Source organism: Hemicordylus capensis, chromosome 1 (genome assembly GCF_027244095.1).
Source record: "Hemicordylus capensis ecotype Gifberg chromosome 1, rHemCap1.1.pri, whole genome shotgun sequence".
NCBI lineage: Eukaryota > Metazoa > Chordata > Lepidosauria > Squamata > Cordylidae > Hemicordylus > Hemicordylus capensis.
In genome coordinates, this window is record NC_069657.1 from 330,788,607 (window position 1) to 330,807,767 (window position 19,161).

General features: G+C 41.5%; 1 protein-coding gene across 1 annotated transcript in view; it reads right to left on the reverse strand.

Moving 5' to 3' along the window:
* SEC63 (SEC63 homolog, protein translocation regulator) overlaps positions 1-19,161 on the reverse strand; it is an 81,761-nt gene that overhangs the window by 34,037 nt on the left and 28,563 nt on the right. Inside the window, exons 5-10 of the mRNA XM_053292487.1 lie at positions 10,757-10,818; positions 6,533-6,591; positions 4,909-4,959; positions 2,704-2,812; positions 1,846-1,940; positions 1,631-1,763 (exon numbers count right to left, since the gene is read on the reverse strand). Of these exons, the coding sequence (XP_053148462.1) occupies positions 1,631-1,763; positions 1,846-1,940; positions 2,704-2,812; positions 4,909-4,959; positions 6,533-6,591; positions 10,757-10,818 (509 nt within the window). The remainder of the gene's footprint in view (positions 1-1,630; positions 1,764-1,845; positions 1,941-2,703; positions 2,813-4,908; positions 4,960-6,532; positions 6,592-10,756; positions 10,819-19,161) is intronic.

Sequence of the window (19,161 nt, forward strand, 5' to 3'; positions counted from 1 at the left end):
GATCATCACAATTATAACAAATTAAGGCTTGACTTATCTCGCTTTGCATGTAATGCGTCTGTCTCATATATCAGTTTTACCTTTTAATTTGCATTACTGAAATTAATGGACTTTTGCACGATATTCTAATTTTCCGAGTTTCACCTGTATATAAACATTTGTAGTAATAGAGAACAGGAAGCGAAAGACCGTGCATATACCACTGTGCCAGCATGCAGAGAGGCTGGCTCGGCAGCTAGCGGGCTGCCCTACCTTGAGCCAAGAGGTGGCCTGGTTGGGGAGAACCGGCTGGGCGACCCATGGAGGGGGGAGGGGGGTTGGACAGAGGACTGTGTGGGGGTAAATCTAACTAGGAGGTGAATTTATGGTTAAGAATCAGGGGCAATGAGAACTCTCAGCACCAAGGAAGCAGACTGAGCAGTTGCATAGCTCACCTGTTCATCAGCCTCACAGTGGTATATATTTATTCTCAAATTATCCAAGTGATTATATATCAAATTATGCATATATGGTACCAACAAACATATGCAAATTTTATCGAGACTTTTTTGGGTGAAAAGTGTCCCCATTTTCACTTATTTGGTGCTGGATATCGACTTTTTCCACCATCCGGACCCAGCAACCCTACTTCCCATGGCAAGATGTTCCATTGTCTGGGCAGCACAGCCAAGGCAGCTCCATCTTTTGTACCCTCCCAATCACACCTCAGATAACAGCAGGACATGAAATAGGGCTTCTTCTAAAGGGGTGTGTGTGTGTGTGTGTGTGTGTGTGTGTGTGTGTGTACAGATTGAAACAGACATCTTAAAAACAAAACACGAGCTTAGAAAGTGAAGAAAAAGGACCTTAGCTTCCAAGTTCATGGTACTGCCATATGCATGAAAACCTCAAGTATTCAAATCATATTCAAAGAAACTTGTATTTTGAACCACATGAAGTGAGTGCATAAATTAAAAATACTATCTGACATCAGATTAATGCTGTGCTGGTGCTATAGGGCTGGGGCAATTTTTGCTGAATTCAGAGGCCCATCGTGCCTCTCAAAATTGCAACCCTCATCGACATATTTTCAAGAGGCACAGTGGGCTTAGGAGTAAAGGGGAGATCCGTTCAAACTGCCACCCCAGTGGCAGCTCAGAATTAGTCTGGATATCAGCCAGTGATGTGTGCACATATTTTGAATCTGCAGAGGGCAGGACAAACACACACAAGCACGTAATTCAACTTTCTGAGAGATCTCTGCTTTTCATAGGTACAAATATATACTTGAAGATGTGTGAACAATGCTCAGTGAAAATTAAGAAGCCAGAGAAACTGCTAAGATATCCAGCAATACAAGGACAGGACTTCAAATGTCCTGTATGGCTCCCATGACTAGTGGGGAGCAGCATTAGTTATACAAAATATAGTAGACAAATTTGTTTAATTTGCACAATTTAGCGTTTAGGTCTTAGACTTCTACTTTTCCTGGCATAGGACTGGATATATAGAATGCCTGCATCTATACCTGTAAAAACCAGGAGAAAAAGCAATGAGGTTGGACCAAAACAAGAATGTACAACTTGACTCAAAGTCCACCTGAAGGTCTTGTTCTAACTCTACAAAATCAACAGCATCGGGAGCACAATACCTTGTTCGAGTGTCTCAGGAATTTTCATTCTGGCAAGATGAGACAGTAAGAGGACTCTGGCTTTTAAGCTGTATGGGCAGGTAAGTGGAGGTTCATTTTTCTTTAAATTAATGCTACCAATTTCCCTGATGAGCTAAAAAAGAGAAATGTGTTACTAGGAGGTTACAGTTTGGCATCAACATATACAGGCAGTACATCTTTCAGTAATGACTAACCTGTGGTATTTGAATGTTGTCTACAGGTCTGCTTGTGGCATCTTTATTATACTGAGGATCAAATTCGGAGGCTCCTGCTAAAACCATTATAAGCCCTAAAAAAAACCACATACACAACCAAGAGTATAAATGCAAATCAAGTCTTTAATATTATTTTTTTAAATGTGAAGTAAGAGACTAACACCTGATGTGAGGTGTTCTTGAATCTGGCCCAGCAAGACTCTTCTCTGTCATCATCCCATGCTGCCTCACTTCACCTAACCAGCCAAGGAAGAAATGGCTGTAGTCTTCCCAAGTGTAACTAAACAAAGACAACTCAGTTGGCACAGGGACAGAGTGTTCCTGCTTTACTTTATCAGTGCCCCTGAAGAAGAGCATCCACTTGAAACATTACATATCTAGTGCATCTTTGAGGTGCTCTGAACTGTCCAACCCAATAAACCTCCCGAAAGTGATAAAAGCTACATGTCAGGATGAAGGTTCCTAGCCTAGCCTTCACCACATAAAGCTATCTTAATGTGCAGAAATTTGGAGGGATTTTTTTTTTAACAGAAGGGCCATTCAATCATGTGAGCTCTCACCTGCAATCTTATATGATACAGCCCAGACACAAACATACCATCTCCATGTGGTCCAGCCTCAATTTCGCACTTATTTCGCTTTGCCCCCGCCCCCACCCCATCAGGCAACACACTATAGAAAATGAAGCTTAGAGCTTAACAGCACATTGAAAACCATAGTCTACAAAATGCTTAGCGATACTGTAAAAGAGTTGCATGATCATAATTTTTAAATACTATAAAATATAAACTGCAACACTTCATCCTTTTATGTTTAACTGGTGCTTTAAATACTTACTTTTCATATCCATATTTCTTGTTTTATAAACAAAATAGGTATAAATTTGCGTTGTACGAATGAGAATCTGGTCTCCGCTATAGCGTATTGATCGATACCACCAGGAACCCTAAAACGTTTTAGACAGACAGAATGACAGCTATTAATGTCATATAAGCACAGTCTAAAAGTGATGACTCACTATCTTTAAGCTCTGACATTCAGTACTAAGTAAGATGTGCTTCTAGGGTGATGGTACACATAAATCAGTAGAATAAATACAATTTTTGAAAGGCTGACCAAGCCAGAAACTCTGGTAATTCCACCTGCTAGCTTCTCAGGATCAGAAGATGGAAGGCCAAGTAATGTCAGATTGTAAAATTATAAGAATCTGAACTTTAGAATAAATCCCAGTGAGTACCCTCAACAGATTATAGAAGCTGGAGAAACAAAAGTACATCATGTGTATGATGGCAATCTTTGTGGAAATTAGAAAAATTTAAACACAGCAGAGTGCTTGCACAAGAACTACGAAAAAAATATTGCTAGCTTGGAATGGGTTATTTTTGACCCACTCAAAAGGCACATTGCTCATCCTACATTGCTTAAGTAAATGAGGCAGAAGTTGTTCACTTCATGTGGCAACCATTCATTCATTCAATTTATATACCGCCCTTCCTAAAGTGGCTCAGGGTGATTTGCATTTTACATATTAAAACAATTAAAATTAAAAAAAACATTTAAACCAGATTAAAAACTCATTAAGATTAAAACTAAATATCTTTAAAAGCCAGGCGAAAAAGACTAAGGCTCTCCTGAAGGCCTCCAAGGAAGATAATCGTCTCATGTCCACATGGAGCGTGTTCCACAACCTAGGGTCAACCACTGAGAAAGCCTGATCACAGTTCACCACCAGATTAACTGGTGGCAACCCAAGACAGACCTCCTGGTGATCTTAATGAGCAGTCGGGATCTTGTAGAGAAAGGCGCTCTCTCAAGTAACCCAGACCTAAGACATTCAGGGCTTTTACAGGTATTAACCAGCACTTTGTACTTTGCAAAAAAATGTATCAGCAGCCAGTGCGACTGTTTAAGAACAGGTATAATGTGGTCTCTCTGGGATACCCCAGAGACCAATCTGGCTGCCACATTTTGGACTAACCGACGTTTCCAAACTACGCACAAAGGTAGCCCTACATAGAGTTCATTGCAGTAATCCAACCTGGAGATTACCAGCCGGTGTACCACTGTTCTCAGGTCATTCACCTCAAGAAATGGGTAGAGTCGTTGAATCAATAGCAACTGGTAAAAAGCACTCCTGGCCACAGCCTCAGGGCAAGACCCAGGTCCAAGAGCACACTCAAGATATGAACCTGTTCTTTCTGGGGAGTGTATTCTCATCCAGAACAGGAAGTTCTATCCAGTCTTGCAGATTACAACCCCCGACAATGAGCACCTCCATCTTGCTTGGATGCAATTTCAGTTTATTATCCCTCATCCAGCCCATTACTGCCTGTAGGCAGGCATTTAAGGGGCTAATGCCATTTCCTGATATCGATGGCAAGGAGAAATAGATGTGGGTGTCATCACTTATTTATGAAGCAAGCTTCCAAGACATTCCCTTAGATTATCCCTGCCTCCACTTGCCTTCCTCTGTTCTCTCCCTTATGTAGATTTTTGGATTGTGAGCCTCTTGGGGCAGCAATTCATCATCCTTTATAAGTTGCCATAAATGGATGGGGCTATATTGATAGTATTGCCTTTTCATAGTGAGTAATGCCAAGATGAACATTACTGATGAGCTCTGTGTGCTCCTGAATATTCTAATCCATTCATGTGCCCACATAAGGTTCCAACCATTGCTTGTGGACACTAAGGCCTCTCAAAACAAAATGGTAATTTCTGAAAATAAATAGATTCTGTATGTGTGAATACTATTGCCAGGCTTTAAAGCTGTCACACAGAGTTGATGCACTCATGGTATAGTGACTTTATTCAAACAATATTTATTTAGTATATTTGTATACTTCCCCAAACTGTGTCTGGGTGGTTTACAACACACACACACCATAAATTAAGACAGGAATTAAAACAGTTTAAAACATGTATACTTCAAACAGAAGGACTATTGTGAGACCAATATGTGTTTACCAGACTGTAGAACAAATAGTACAGTGCCTGGGGTACAGTGCAACAGCACCTTCCCTAATGTAAAATGATACTTACTACAACCACTGGAAGGATAACCATAAATGCTAATCCATACACCAGCAAAACCTAGGAAGATATAATGGGAAAGGATTCATCAGAAAAAATCCTGACCAAGTCACAAATAATTTTGTATACATGGCTATCAAAAAGTCAGCACTATTGCAGCCATCTATTAGGATGTTGTGGGGCTGGAGTGGGAACACAACCTCTAAGCACTCAAACAAAGATTTTGGAAACCTAGAGCAATCAAATAGGCAAAGCACACTGAAAACTGCCATATGTTTTCCCTGGTCAACTGTTTTAAATTATCCAAGAGATACAGGATAAAAAGAATATATATATTTGGAGCAGCCATTCTGTTCTTGGGCAACTGAAAAAGACATAGGAACATAGGAAACTGCCATATACTGAGTCAGACCATGGTCTATCTAGCTCAGTATTGTCTTCACAGACTGGCAGCGGCTTCTCCAAGGTTGCAGGCAGGAATCTCTCTCAGCCCTATCTTGGAGAAGCCAGGGAGGGAACTTGAAACCTTCTGCTCTTCCCAGAGTGGCTTCATCCCCTGAGGGAAATATCTTGCAGTGCTCACACATCAAGTCTCACATTCATATGCAACCAGCTCAGACCCTGCTTAGCTATGGGGACAAGTCATGCTTGCTACCACAAGACCAGCTCTCCTCCCACGGGGGTGGTCTCCTCCTAGACCACCCCCTAGCAGTCAGAGCAGCAAATCCTGTGCAATTTTCAATTTAATACAGCATCATAACTAGTAAGCTACTGCCAACTTGGCTGTATCTGAATTCCTGTATTGCCTGTTTAAAGGTTAGAGAGCAGGGCAAGGAAATAATGAGGAAATGTGTTTGTCTTTGCATTTAGAAACATATTTCAGAGAGCAAATATGAATAAAAACCAAGCATAGATTTTCATCCAAAGCAACAAGATAAAATGTTTTTATTAGGCTTGATATTTTAATTTTTTGAGCATCTGAGACTGAAAGCGAAGAAAGTGCAAAGTAATTTAGGTTTGAACTACTCCTTCAAGCAGCAAGGCACCTGCAGCAGGAAAAACCATAGTTGTTCAGGCTGACTGCTTGTATCACACTAGAACCAGTATAACACAGTTATACTTCATGATAAGTTCAATGCACAGAGTTTGAACCTAATGGCTACATAGCAGTTTCCTCACCCCATGTCACTGGCTTAGAAGTGGGGTTTGTCGTACCTTCCCCTGCATCTTGGTTCAAAAACCTGACTCATCTAAACATATTTAAAAGCAGCAAGTGACAAAATAGGATGATGGGCAAAAGCCAAATTAACACTGCGTCTCCCAACTATTCTGCAATGTCTTCCCAACATCACAGCACAGTTCCCTAGAATCATAACTATCAGTCAGAGGCAGATTACCAGGCTGAAGCATATCAGATACAAGATTTTTTGTTTTTAAACACAGAACTGAGCCACAGCTCTGAACGGGGCAAGTAGATAAGCTATAGAAAAGATGTCTACTTGAGCTCTGGCCATGCATGGATTACTGCCTCTCCATAAATGACTATGGAAGACCTGCATGCTTAAAAGAGACTATTTGCATTGTGGCCTTCAGCTTGACAGCCAATTTTGCAGTGAACAGAATGTTGCCTTACCAAAATAGAATTCTTCTGATCTACAATCCAAGCTGGCAATGCAATCCCAAAGCTTGTAGCTATAAAGAAAAGAAAGTTTGTATAATGACAAGACATACATTCACATGAATTTATCATGAAGTTATATAATTGGTATATATTTTGAATTTCCTAATATTTCAGTTATGTTGGAGAAACAGGTTGCTTATCTCTAAATGATGTTCTTCAAATAGTCTCCTGTTTAGTCATACATACCAGATTCTGTGTTTGTGCAGAACCAACTCTGGTCACATTCTAGAGCTCTAGCTAAGGAGAAAGGACTCAGATTCTTTACCCTTGAGTGGCGATTTTAAACTACCTGTGCATGTCTCGATGGGCGAGCACCTTCCTACTCAGTTTCTATCCAACCACCATGAAACAAATGTTCCTTCTAAGTGAGAGAAACTCTGAAGTGGGGAAAGAAGATGGGATGATCTGTGTGAAAGCACAGATGACCACTTGAAGAACATATGGTTTTCTTAACTTATTTATTTTCTGTGAAGTCCCACAAATGTGCAACTAGGATGTCAGTTAATCAAAGGAAGGTACAGGTGTCCACTGGCAGTAAGCGATTGGTTTGACAAATGCTGTGTCAGTCCTTACGTGTATCCAGTACATAACATTTGATGAAGGTGGAAGGTGTAGAACAGGTTGCAGCTTTACATAGGTTGGTGACAAAAATACTTCTTGAAAAGGCACACAGTACAGACATTGCCTTGGTAAGACTCCTAGCTCCAGGAAAAACTGAATGCTTAGCAAGTTCATGTCAGAGGATATCTGTAATAACTGAGACAGTCTTTAAGGAGAAACCCACAGAACTGTTTTAAGATCAAAAGGTTCTTGGACTATGTACCACATTGAGAACTTTTTCACTGAAAAGTGGTAATAGTACAGTATTACTATATTACTGACAGACAGACAGACAATAGTCCAGAAAAAGAGTAAATTGCACTGAAAAGATCAAAATTATGCTGTTCCACAAAATGCCCGAATCTCACTGGATCCCTTAGTACAGGGCTCCCTAGTGTTGAAGAAAACCTGTCAGAGAAACTTTCGAACACATACTAGGACTCCTCCAAGATTAAGTATATAGTCTGTGGATATCATGAGAGACCACCCTGTCCTGGTGTTGAGAGAGGAGACCCGACTCCAAAAGCACATGTAGAAACTTCTTGGAACAGATGTAGGAACCAAGAACTCTGGTGAAGCAGGGATTTATGGCATCAGCATAGAGCCCTATCATGGAGTCAGAATGCAGTTAACCAAAAAGCTTGCACTTATCTCCACACTTTTTTTTTTTTTAAAGTGTGGCACTTCACATTCACTGATGCTGATGTCTGGGGTTGCCAGGATTCCAGACATGTAGGAGAAGAGGGGTAAAGATTAGAGATCATAAACAATCTGCCTCATCCACCCCACTAAGGGCATCTGCTGCCATCACATTTCATGACTTATGTGGTCATGAAGAAGAGACTGTAGGCACAAGAGAATGCAGGCACAAGTCCACAGCTAGGTGGCAATAAGCCCTGGAAGCTTTAAATATTACTTTATATGTTGATGTAAAATGTAGTGGCCATGTTGTCAGTGAAGATGTGGACATTGCATATCAAGAGAGTTGATTTGCATCTCCCTCTGAGTGGAAAAGCTAGTATCGTCAAAGAAGGTAACAGCAGTGGGCTCCCCATCCCCACAGTGGATCTAGCAGGTTGAGAAGATGTCACAAATGTGTCTGATTGCACCACCACTGTAGTGAAATGAAGATTTCTGGAGGAATGTTAGCAACCTAGACTGTCAATATCAAAGATGATATACACCTTGAAAAAGATGTGGTTGGGGGTACAACCTCAAATGTGAACACCAGACCACAAAAGTGACAGCTGTTATGAGTTTAAGAGCAAGCATTACTCTTAAAAATGCTGTTTGCATCATGTTCTGTTGAAATCTAATGAGTATGGATCTATGCAGCCCAGTCCATGGAAGACAGGTCCATGTCACAAGAACAGCATCTTTGGAATCAAGCACAGTGCCAATCAACTGGATGTGCTGTGTGGGTATCAGGTGAAACTTCAAATTTAGAGACCAAAGAACTTGAAGAAGGTAACTGAGGAATGAGTATCTTAGAAATGGTTATCCTGAGTGTCCTTAGAATAAGTGTCCAACTGCATATGGGAAGGTAGGTAACTTTTATACCGCCCTGAGCCTTTTGGAAGGGCAGTATAAAAGTTTTAATAATAAATAAGTAAGTAAGTAAGTAAGTAAATAAATAAATAAATAAATAGTGTTATTAAGATGGAGGTGAGCTAGAATGCCACATGGTTGGTGAATACCCTTGGTGCTGCAGAGGCCCAGGTACTGAAAACAGTTGTTTTTCCACAGCAAACAATAGCTCTCCCTATGTAGGGATGTGCATGGAACTGGTTTGGAGGCCCTTTATGGGCCTCCAAACAAGGTTAAAGGTGGCAGGGGGATAACTTTAAGGACTAGGGAGGGTGCTCTTACACACACACACACGCAGTGTTTCGCCCACTGGTGCTGTTCTCAAAAATGGTCCCACCAGGGCAGCAGCATACCTTGCCACCCCAGTACATTGCAGACTGGAAGTGGCCACTGCACATGTGCACAACATGCACACATGCAGCAGCCACCTTCAGTCCACAATGTACCGAGGCGGCAAGGAGGTATGCTGCCACCCTGGTGGGACCATTTTCAAGAACAGTCCCGGCAGGGGGTAGGGTAAGAGGACCTTACCCAGTCCTTAAAGTTATCCCCACACACACCTTTGAACCAGCAGTTGCCAGTTCATGCACATCCCTATTCCTATGTTGGAGGCAGATGGAAATGTGAAGGTATACATCTCAGGTCAGGATGCAAACCAGAGCTCGAGTTCAGAACAGAATGGAATTCAAACTGGGGATCAAAACTGGTTTCACTGACAAGACAATTAGACTGAGAGAAAGTAACAGAGAATTGATGCCCAGGCTCAGTCCAATTACTTTTCCTTCTTTGGGGGCTTCTGTAGAGAACTTGCAGAAGCAGAAGGAGCAGAAATAGCTCATTTCTATTTCTGATCTTCAGAGCATTTGGATAGAGACTTGAAGCCCTGCTTGGGTATCTCACAAAAAGGGTGTGCAGTGGGTGGATTGCTTGAGAGGCATGGGCAGGGCCATTACCAAATAGAGCTCTTTGATAGTGCTCATTTCCAGTCACACAATGGATCGAACAGCAGCAGTGATCACCAATGCATTTTCTCAGCAATGCCAAAATCTGAAATATTCACCCAGCTTTTTTGGTGAATTTCTGGCAATGTGGGCAAGAGTCTACCTTATGATCCTCACCAAGATGTCAAATATCACTGGAGCTCATCTGAAGAGATTGCTTCTCCTTTACAGGCCCTCACTTCCTTAACAAGACCCACTGCAATACAAGCAGGAAGAAAACCTAGAGGAAAACACTATCAAAAGAGAAGAAGGGCCATCACTCTGTTAACTAGCACTAGATGAACAGTGTCAGACGCTTCCTCAACTAACAAAGAGAAGCAGCAAGTGAAGAGAGGTCCCCTCAGAGAAAGATCCCTGCTCTGCTGCTGGTCGTGGCAGCCAAAAGCAAACAGGAAGGCATTCACCTGATGACTTGAGGCATATACAGAGAGCAAGAGGTCTTTTCTTGAGGGGTGGAGGCAGGAGCAGTTCCCTCACTGGAGAACTAGAATGCTCCCAGAGTTGTCACAGGCACATTATTTCATGTGTGTAACTGCAAAGAGACCATGAACAAACTATACTTATTAGGCATTATAAACTAAGGTTGAAATACAGCCTGAGATTCACATGGATATAAAGGTCATTAATTCCCATTTACAGGGACATAAATGCAGACAACACCACACTTAAAAGGACACAACCCACTAAAAGCAATTCACAAATCAAAATATGTAGAAGTCTGCTAGGGTGGCCCTTCTGAATTACTATTGGGCACATTACAGTGCAGTGGACAGAGCGCTAGATTTGGGCATGAGCCACCAAAGCTCAAATCTCCACTATGAAACTAACCTGAATGATGTTTGACATGTCCCTATTTCTCAGTCTAAACTACCGCCAAGTGTTGCAAAAATACAGGTCATCATTTTGAACTTGTTTGGTACCTCACAGCAAAATGAATAAGCTGGTGTATTACAAAAGTAGGGCTACAGATACATGATTACAGGATTACCTTGTGGCCCATCAGGATTGCCAAATTCTTCCCAATTTTTTCGAGATTCTTCATCAGTTAAACTAACAAAGTTGGGGGCGGGGAGAGAAACATGTTAGAAACTATTCACTGCTTTCTTGGAAGAAGGAAAAATTATGCCAAACAACCTGCTATTTAAAATGCTATATAAAGACACAGACTGGAGCATAATACCGGAACAGTACTGCTAAGCTTAGAAAGAATCTAGTATCTCGTAAATATAAACAATTTAAATGTAAGCTGTAGACATGAGATTTGAAATTTTAGCTTTTTGTATATTGTTATTTTACTGACATGAAGCTATATCAGTAAAATGTACCATATATATGGCTGGTCTTTTGAACAGAACTCCATACAAGTATTTTCTGGGTCACAGAAGGATGCTGTTTATCAAAAAGAATAGTATAAATTTATTGTTAACAAACAAATATACTGTGCAAGACATTTTGGCTTCCGCCTTCAGTTCAGAGAGCATCAGTTCTCTGATGTTATATGAAAGGTACAGTAACTACAGTAACAGTAATAAAATGTCCATGATGCAGTGTTCAACTGCAGTCTAGGATTGGCTGCTGCTGACATGTCATTCATTGTCTTCAAGGCTGAGGCCTCCTGAGGCTGGCGTCTCAAGTGCATAGAAACATTCTCTCTTGCATCCAATTTCACTCCATCTGATAGCATCTCTATTGTAGTGATTGATGTCAGATAGCGTGTTTGTATCAGTATTATCGCATTTTGGTCATTTGCACTCAATCAGGAAGATCTCATAACAGGATTTGCAGCCGATGCTTATTATTTACTTATTCAAAATATTTATATCCCTCCCCCTCCAGTATAATACTGCTTGGGGCAGTGTACTGAAGCAATATAAAATTTAACAAATAAAACACAATATAGAATAAAAACTCAATTAAAATTAAAGGCCCCTTTTAAATTCAAATTAAAAGCCTCTCTAAAAAAGAAGATTTTAAGATCTTTTTTTAAAACCCTAAGGAAGGGAAGGAGCATTGTAAAGCTCTTCTGGGAGGAGCCACAACCAAGGAAGCCCTGCCTCTTGTCCCTGCCAAATGAATCTCAGTCTATGGCAAGGCTGCGAGTAGCACTCGAGGTGATTAGCGAATGACCCTAGCAGATTCCTGACAGATGTTCCATTTGATTTCATACATTCTTCCAGTCCTAGTACTCTTGAAAGTAGATGTGTCACACAAAGATAGATACAGTTGACACATCGTTTGGTCACATTGTTTTGTATTATAAAGGTGTGTTCCTGGATTCCCAAATGCCGCCTGATAGGACATCTCCACAGCAGCCAATTCTAAACTGCTGAACACTCCATAATAGACATTCTATAAATGTTGCTGCAGCCATTATATCTTTAATATAACAGAGCAACTGAAGGTGGAAGCCAAAATGTCTTCCACTTTATATTTGTTTATCAACAACTACACAATAAAATGGAACACAGGAAGCTGCCTTCTATTAGTCTATCTGGCTTATTATTACAGTGTTTCCCCGAAAACAAGACAGTGTCTTATATTAATTTTAGCCCCCAAAAATGCACTAGGGCAATTAGCGGTACATCAGAAATTACTGCTAGGTCTTACTTTCGGGGTAGGTCTTACTTTCGGGGAAACAGGGTATCTACTAGAGATGTGTGAAAGGGTTTGGCACCATTCAAACCCGTTCGACATTGTACATGGCCAGTTCGGTGGTTCAATACCAAACCACCCTCAAACCAAACTGGCCCGATCACGGACTGAACAACCACTGGTTCAGGTTCGGGGATTCAGTTTAATTTTTTTAAAAACATGTTTTCTACCTGTTCCGGGCCTCTGCTCTGAGGTGGCAGCCATTTTGGAGGCCACCGTGCATGCCCAATGGGCCTCCGCATGGCAGAGTCATGACCCAGGTCACACAGAGGCACATTGGGCACGAGTGGCGGCCTCCAAAATGGCCACCGTCATGTAGCAGAGGCTCGGAATGGGCTGAAAGTCACCTGAAGCAGGTGTATTTTTAACTCACTCAAGACCAGCGGGGGGAGAGGGAGAACCTCTGGAGACCCCCATACGTGAACAAGACCTGGGGGTGTCCAAAACCAAACATACTCAGTTCTGTTCGAGTCCAGTTCGGACTCAGACCAAACCAGCAACCTAGTTTTGTGCACATCCCTATTGTCTACACAGACTGGCAGCGGCTTCTTCAAGGTTGCAGGCAGGAGTCTCTCAGAGATGCCAGGGAGGGAACTTGGAACCTTCTGCATGCAAACATGCAGGTGCTCATTCCAGAGAGGCCCCATCCCCTAAAAAGAATGTCTTATAGTGCAGACATGTAGTTTCCCATTCAAATGCAAACCAAGGACCCTACTTAGCAAAGGGGACAACTGATAAGAATATATGACTGTAAGAACAGCCCTGCTGGATCAGGCCCAAAACCCATTTAGTCCAGCATCCTGTTTCACACAGTGGCCAACAAGATGCCTCTAAGAAGCCCACTTGCAAGAAGTGAGGGCATGCACTTTATCCTGCTGTTATTCCCATGCAACTGCTATTTAGAGGCATCTGAAGCTGGAGGTAGCCTATAGCCCTCAGACTAGTAGCCATTGATATACCTGTCCTCCATGAATTTATTTAGACCCCTCAAAGCCATCCAGGCTGTCAGCTCTCACATCTTGTGGCAGAGAATTCCACAGATAATGCGCTGCATGAAAAAGTACCTCCTTTTGGCTGTCCTAAATTTCTTGGCAATCAGTTTCATGGGATGATCCCTGGTTGTAGTGTTATGTGAGAGGGTGAAATTTTTTTTTATCAACTTTCTCCACACCATGCATGACTTTATAGACCTCTATCATGTCTCCCCTCAGTTGTCTTTTGTCTAAACTAAAAAGCCCCAGGTGTTGTAGCCTTGCCTCATAAGAAAGGTGCTCCAACCCCTTGGTTGCCCTCTTCTGCACTTTCTCCAGTTCTACAATATCCTTCTTAAGATATGGTGACTAGAACTGAACAAAGTCCTCAAAATGTGGCTGCACCACAGATTAGTATACAGCAGGGCATTATAACACTAGCATTTTTGTTTTCAGTCCACTTCCTAAAGATCCCTAGCATGGAATTTGCCTTTTTCATAGCTGCTGCACATTGAGTCAACACTTTTAATGAGCTTTCAACCATGACCCAAACATCCCTCTCCTGGTCATTCACTATCAGCTCAGTGATCCCATCAGTGTATATGTGAAGTTGGAGGTTTTTGGCCCAATATGCATCACATTACACTTGCTAACATTGAACTGCATTTTCCATTTTGTCGCCCACTCCCCCAGTTTGGAGAGATCCTTTTGGAGTCCCACACAATCTGTTTTGGATTTCACTACCCTAAATAATTTGGTGTCATCTGCAAATTTGACCACCTTGCTGCTTACCCCAAATTCTAGATTATTTATGAATAAATTAAAAAGCACCGGTCCCAGTACAGATGCCTGGGCGATCTCCACTTCTTACTTCCCTCCATTTAGAGAGCTGTCAATTTATACCTACCTTCTGTTTCCTGTCCTTCAGTTACCAATCCACACATGAACCTGTCCAGGAATACTATGTCAACTGGATCACTTTTATCCACACACCTGCTGACACTCTCAAAGAACTCCAGAAGGCTGGTGAGGCAAGATTGACCTTTGCAGAAGCTATGCTGGTTTTCCCTCAGCAGGGCCTGTTCTATATGCTTAATTTTATCCTTGAGAATGCTTTCCATCAATTTGCCTGGAACAGATGTTAAGCTAAGCAGCCTGTAGTTTCCCAGGCCCCACGCCCTCCACCCTCGGATCCCTTTTTGAAAATTGTTGTTACAATGGCTACTTTTCAGTCCTTCAGTACAGAGCCTAATTGTAGGGATAAGTTATGTATTTTTGCAAGGAGGTCAGCAATTTCACGTTTGGGTTATTTAAGGATTCTTAGGCAGATGCCATATGGCCCTGGCAATTTGGTAATTTTTAATTTGTTTCAATCGGTTTAGAACATCATCATCTTGTCACCTCTTTCTGATTCCGTTCTTAAGCCTCTGTCCCTGAGAAGTCCAGTTCAGGCACAAGCATACACTCAGTATCCTCTGCCATGAAGACAGAGGTAAAGGATTTGTTTAGCTTCTCTGCAGTCTCCATATCTTCCATAACAATCCCTTTCACTACTTTGTCATCTAATGGTCCAACCACCTCCCTGGCAGGTTTCCCATTTCTGATGTATTCAAAGTAGTTTTGATTCCCCTCGATGCTTTTAGCTAAATGTTCCTCAAGCTCTCTTTTCACTTCTCTTATTGTCTCCTTGCATTTCTTTTGCCAGAGTTTGTGTTCCTTTCTGTTCTCTTCATTTGGGCAGTTTCTTCCGAAATTGCTTCCAATTTCAGAAGCAATTTTTCTTCCCCTTTATAGTTTCCTTGACTTTCCTTGTTAGCCATTCCGGCATGCTCCCAGACTTGGTGGTAGCTTTCCTCATTTTTGGTATATATTCTAACTGGGCTCCTATTATTGTGGTTTTAAATAAACTCCATGCATTCTAGAGCTACGCGGCCCTCCAGATTTTCCCTTTCAGTGTTTTTTTTCCCACCAAACCCCTCATTTTAGAGAGGTTTCCTCTCCACCCTGAGCCTTTTCGGCAGTATAAAAATCGAATGAATACATAAAATAATAAATAAAGTGTTTGCGTTAGACTTATTTGGTGATTCTCTCGCATATATGCTGAATTTGATCACACTATGGTTACTGTTCCCTAATGGTTCTATGACATTGACATCCCGCACCAAATCCTAGGCACCACTCAGGATTAAGTCCAAAGTCACCTTCTCTCTGGTTCCATGACCAAATGTTCTAGGGCACAGTCATTCAATATATCTAGAAATTTGGCCTCTTTGTCATTACTGGAATGTGAATTTTCCCAGTTTACGTGTGGGTAATTGAAGTCACCTATCATTACAGCTCTGTCTCTCTTTGATACTTCTCGGATTTCCTTCTGCAACTCCCAACACTGTCAGTGTTTTGATCAGGAGGGCAATAGCATGTCTCTAGCACCACCACAGTTCCTTTTAGGCCTTGTATTGTCACCCACAGAGTTTCTATGGTTGACTCTGGACTTGCTAGGTTTTCTAGCTTGTTAGATTCTATCCCTTTAACCTACAGTGCTACTCCACCTCCAATTCACCTCTCCTTGTCTAACAGTGTCCAACTGATTTTCATTGTTCCACCATGTTTCCGATATGCCCACTCTACCTAAGATTTCATTAGCAATCAAGCACTCCAGTGCACCCATCTTGGCTCTGAGGCTTCTGTCTATACCCCTATTGACCAAATCACCCACTACTAGGAAAACCATACCCCCAGAGGAGTATCCCCTACGTGAGAGGATATGGGCCCTTCTAAGGGAGCTTTTTCCTCTTCCTCAGAATGATGTCCTCCCTACTGAGACCTTCATTCTCTCTGACAGCAGAGGAGCCATCAGCCTGCGAGTGCAATGCCTCTGCCATGTCCCTGAAGGTCTCGTCCATGTACTTCTCTGAGCTTCTCCAGGTCAGCCACCTTGGCATCGAGGGAACAAACTTGTTCTTCAAGAGCCAGGAGCAGCTTGCACTGTGCATACACCCATGACTTCTACCCACTGAGCAGATAGTCATACAAGCAACACTCCATGAAATACACTGGGAAGCTCCCCCTCCCTTGATGACTTTCTATCTTCATGACTGGTTTTGTTGGCTCTTTAGATTATTGAAGTTTATTTCATAGTCAGGTCTTAGTTGAAATTGCCTAAGTATTCAACAGTTCAGACTTTATTTCCTGAGAATATAAAAGAGGGAATAGTACTTACCTTCTCTTTCCACTGGGCTCCTTGTGATCAAGGAGGCTCCTTTCAAATTCCCCACACACTTCCCCGCTAAACTCCATGTGAAATGCCCATGAACCTCTTTGCTAATTCCTGTTTGCTAAGTTCCCTGGCCATTGCCTTTTATGTAGAGAGTAGGCTTCAAACTGAGACAAACAGGTTCAACTGGATTGTGGCCCCTCCCACCAGATGTGACTCACACCTCAGCCCTAGCTGGCACCTCCCATTGTCTCTCTCCAGACAAGAGAGAAACTGCAAATGAAGCCCCCAAGACAAGCCCTGGCAAAAACCAAACACACACACACACACTTCTCCCCTACATAGATACCAGACCTTCAAAATCTCCCCCTACTCCTGCTTGTCTGTAGAAAGAAAAGGTTTCTTCTTTTTAAAAAAAAAAAATTCTTGCTTCAGACAAACAGGAGAAGCTGGCTACCTTCTCAGGCGCTTCTGCTCTTTCCAGAGTAGGCTTAAAACTGAGGCAAACAGGTTCAACAGGAATAATACTCACTACCACAAGACCAGCTCTCCTCTCATAATGATTTGATTTATTACTATTGGGGCAGTTCTGCGGTCTGTCCCAATTCTGGATATACATATATCCAGAATGAGGGGGAAGAACATAATCAAGCTATGATAATTACTTCACTTGAGTAACAGTGACCTCTGCTGGTCAGTGACTACAAGCAATAAAGAGGGGAAAGGGAAATCCCACTGTGACTACAAAACAAAAAAATGCAGATAATGTAATGACCAAACACTGAAAATGTAGATAAACACTGGAAATGTATATTCAGAAATAATAAGCCAGTAATAAATAATCAATAACATTAATAAACAAAAATCATAAATCTAAACTAAGTAATTCCACAAGAAAAATAATAATGTATGCAGTAATACTCAAACCAACTGGTAACACATAATACACAAAATGCCTTCTCATAATGCAGGATACATAAATATAGGCATGTGCAATAACAGTCAAAAATATAGAAAAAAAGAGGTGTGGACGTCCTCAATGGCGAGATGCTCAAAAAGCAAACTTAATGAATCAAGGTCCTTTCCTGCCAAAAAGGACTGAAAGACTGTGCTAAGCTTGAGGAATGGGGTACCGGCACTAATGTTGTTTAGGAGGCTGATGAAGCTTTGTGGGCGAAACGGCGCATATCTGGAAGAGCAGTTCAACTTTGATTCATGAACGACCTTGATTCATGAAGTTTGCTTTTCTCCACAAGGGCATGTAGTGGGCTTTATCTCTGTTCCAGGTCATCTTATTTATGGAAGCCATGCTCGACAGGTTCTCTGCTATCAGCATGTTTTGTGATTTTACATCTTCACTCCTGTGTGGATGTTACTGAGCGTCTCGCCATTGAGGACGTCCACACCTCTTTTTGAGACCACGTCTGACATGGCGCTTTTGTCATCTGCCACTTCTATTATGATACTTGACTTTGCCTATTTCATCCTGCAGCCCTATTTTTGCCTGGCTCAGTTACACCTCCTTTCTATATTTTTGACTGTTATTGCACATGCCTATATTTATGTATCCTGCATTGTGAGAAGGCATTTTGTGTATTATGTGTTACCAGTTGGTTTGAGTATTACTGCATACATTATTATTTTTCTTGTGGAATTACTTAGTTTAGATTTATGATTTTTGTTTATTAATGTTATTGATTATTTATTACTGGCTTATTATTTCTGAATATACATTTCCAGTGTTTATCTACATTTTCAGTGTTTGGTCATTACATTATCTGCATTTTTTGTTTTGTAGTCACGGTGGGATTTCCCTTTCTCCTCTTTATTGCTTGTTTTGTTCTGTGACTGCCCCGTCCATCGTTTTGGTCAGTGACTACAGCCAAAATAGAGAAGTAAAAGTTATGGATTAAAGACAGGAAATACTACTAACTGACTCTTTTTCCCTGATAAGGGGTGGCAATCAAATCAATGTATGTATGTATGTGTGGCTGTCCAGCTATGTATTCTAACCAAGACAAGTGAAGTTTTAGTAACCGTGTACGCCGTTCTGGGCTCCTCGGAGGAAGGGTAGGATATAAGTGTAAAAAAATGAAAATGAAATGAAATGATCAGAACTCTGTAGCAAAGAATTTCTACGCTTGCCATTCAATTTATGTAAGTCATGCAAATCTGCATCATCATTTGACCCAATTAATCTTGGGGATTTTACAAACTCTTGGTTATTCTAGCGAGGACTGCAATGTGAAAGTGTGAAAAAAGGGAAAGATGAGTGGAGCTTCCATACAATCAAGCGTCACACACTACACAGAAGGCTCTTCTAACTCTGATTTCTCCTCCCAGAGTTTTAGACTTTCCTTTACAGCAAGAGGATTTTGTTTCAATCCACAGCCATAAAGCCACATTTTTGAAGTGACTCTCCAAAGGCAAAGAAGGGTACACTAATAAAATACAAGGTAAGCAAAATAAAAACTGTAACAAGCTGTGTGCGCGTGGGGTAATAAGCTTCTGGAACTCCATGCTCTAGCCACTACAGGTTGAGTATCCCTTATCGAG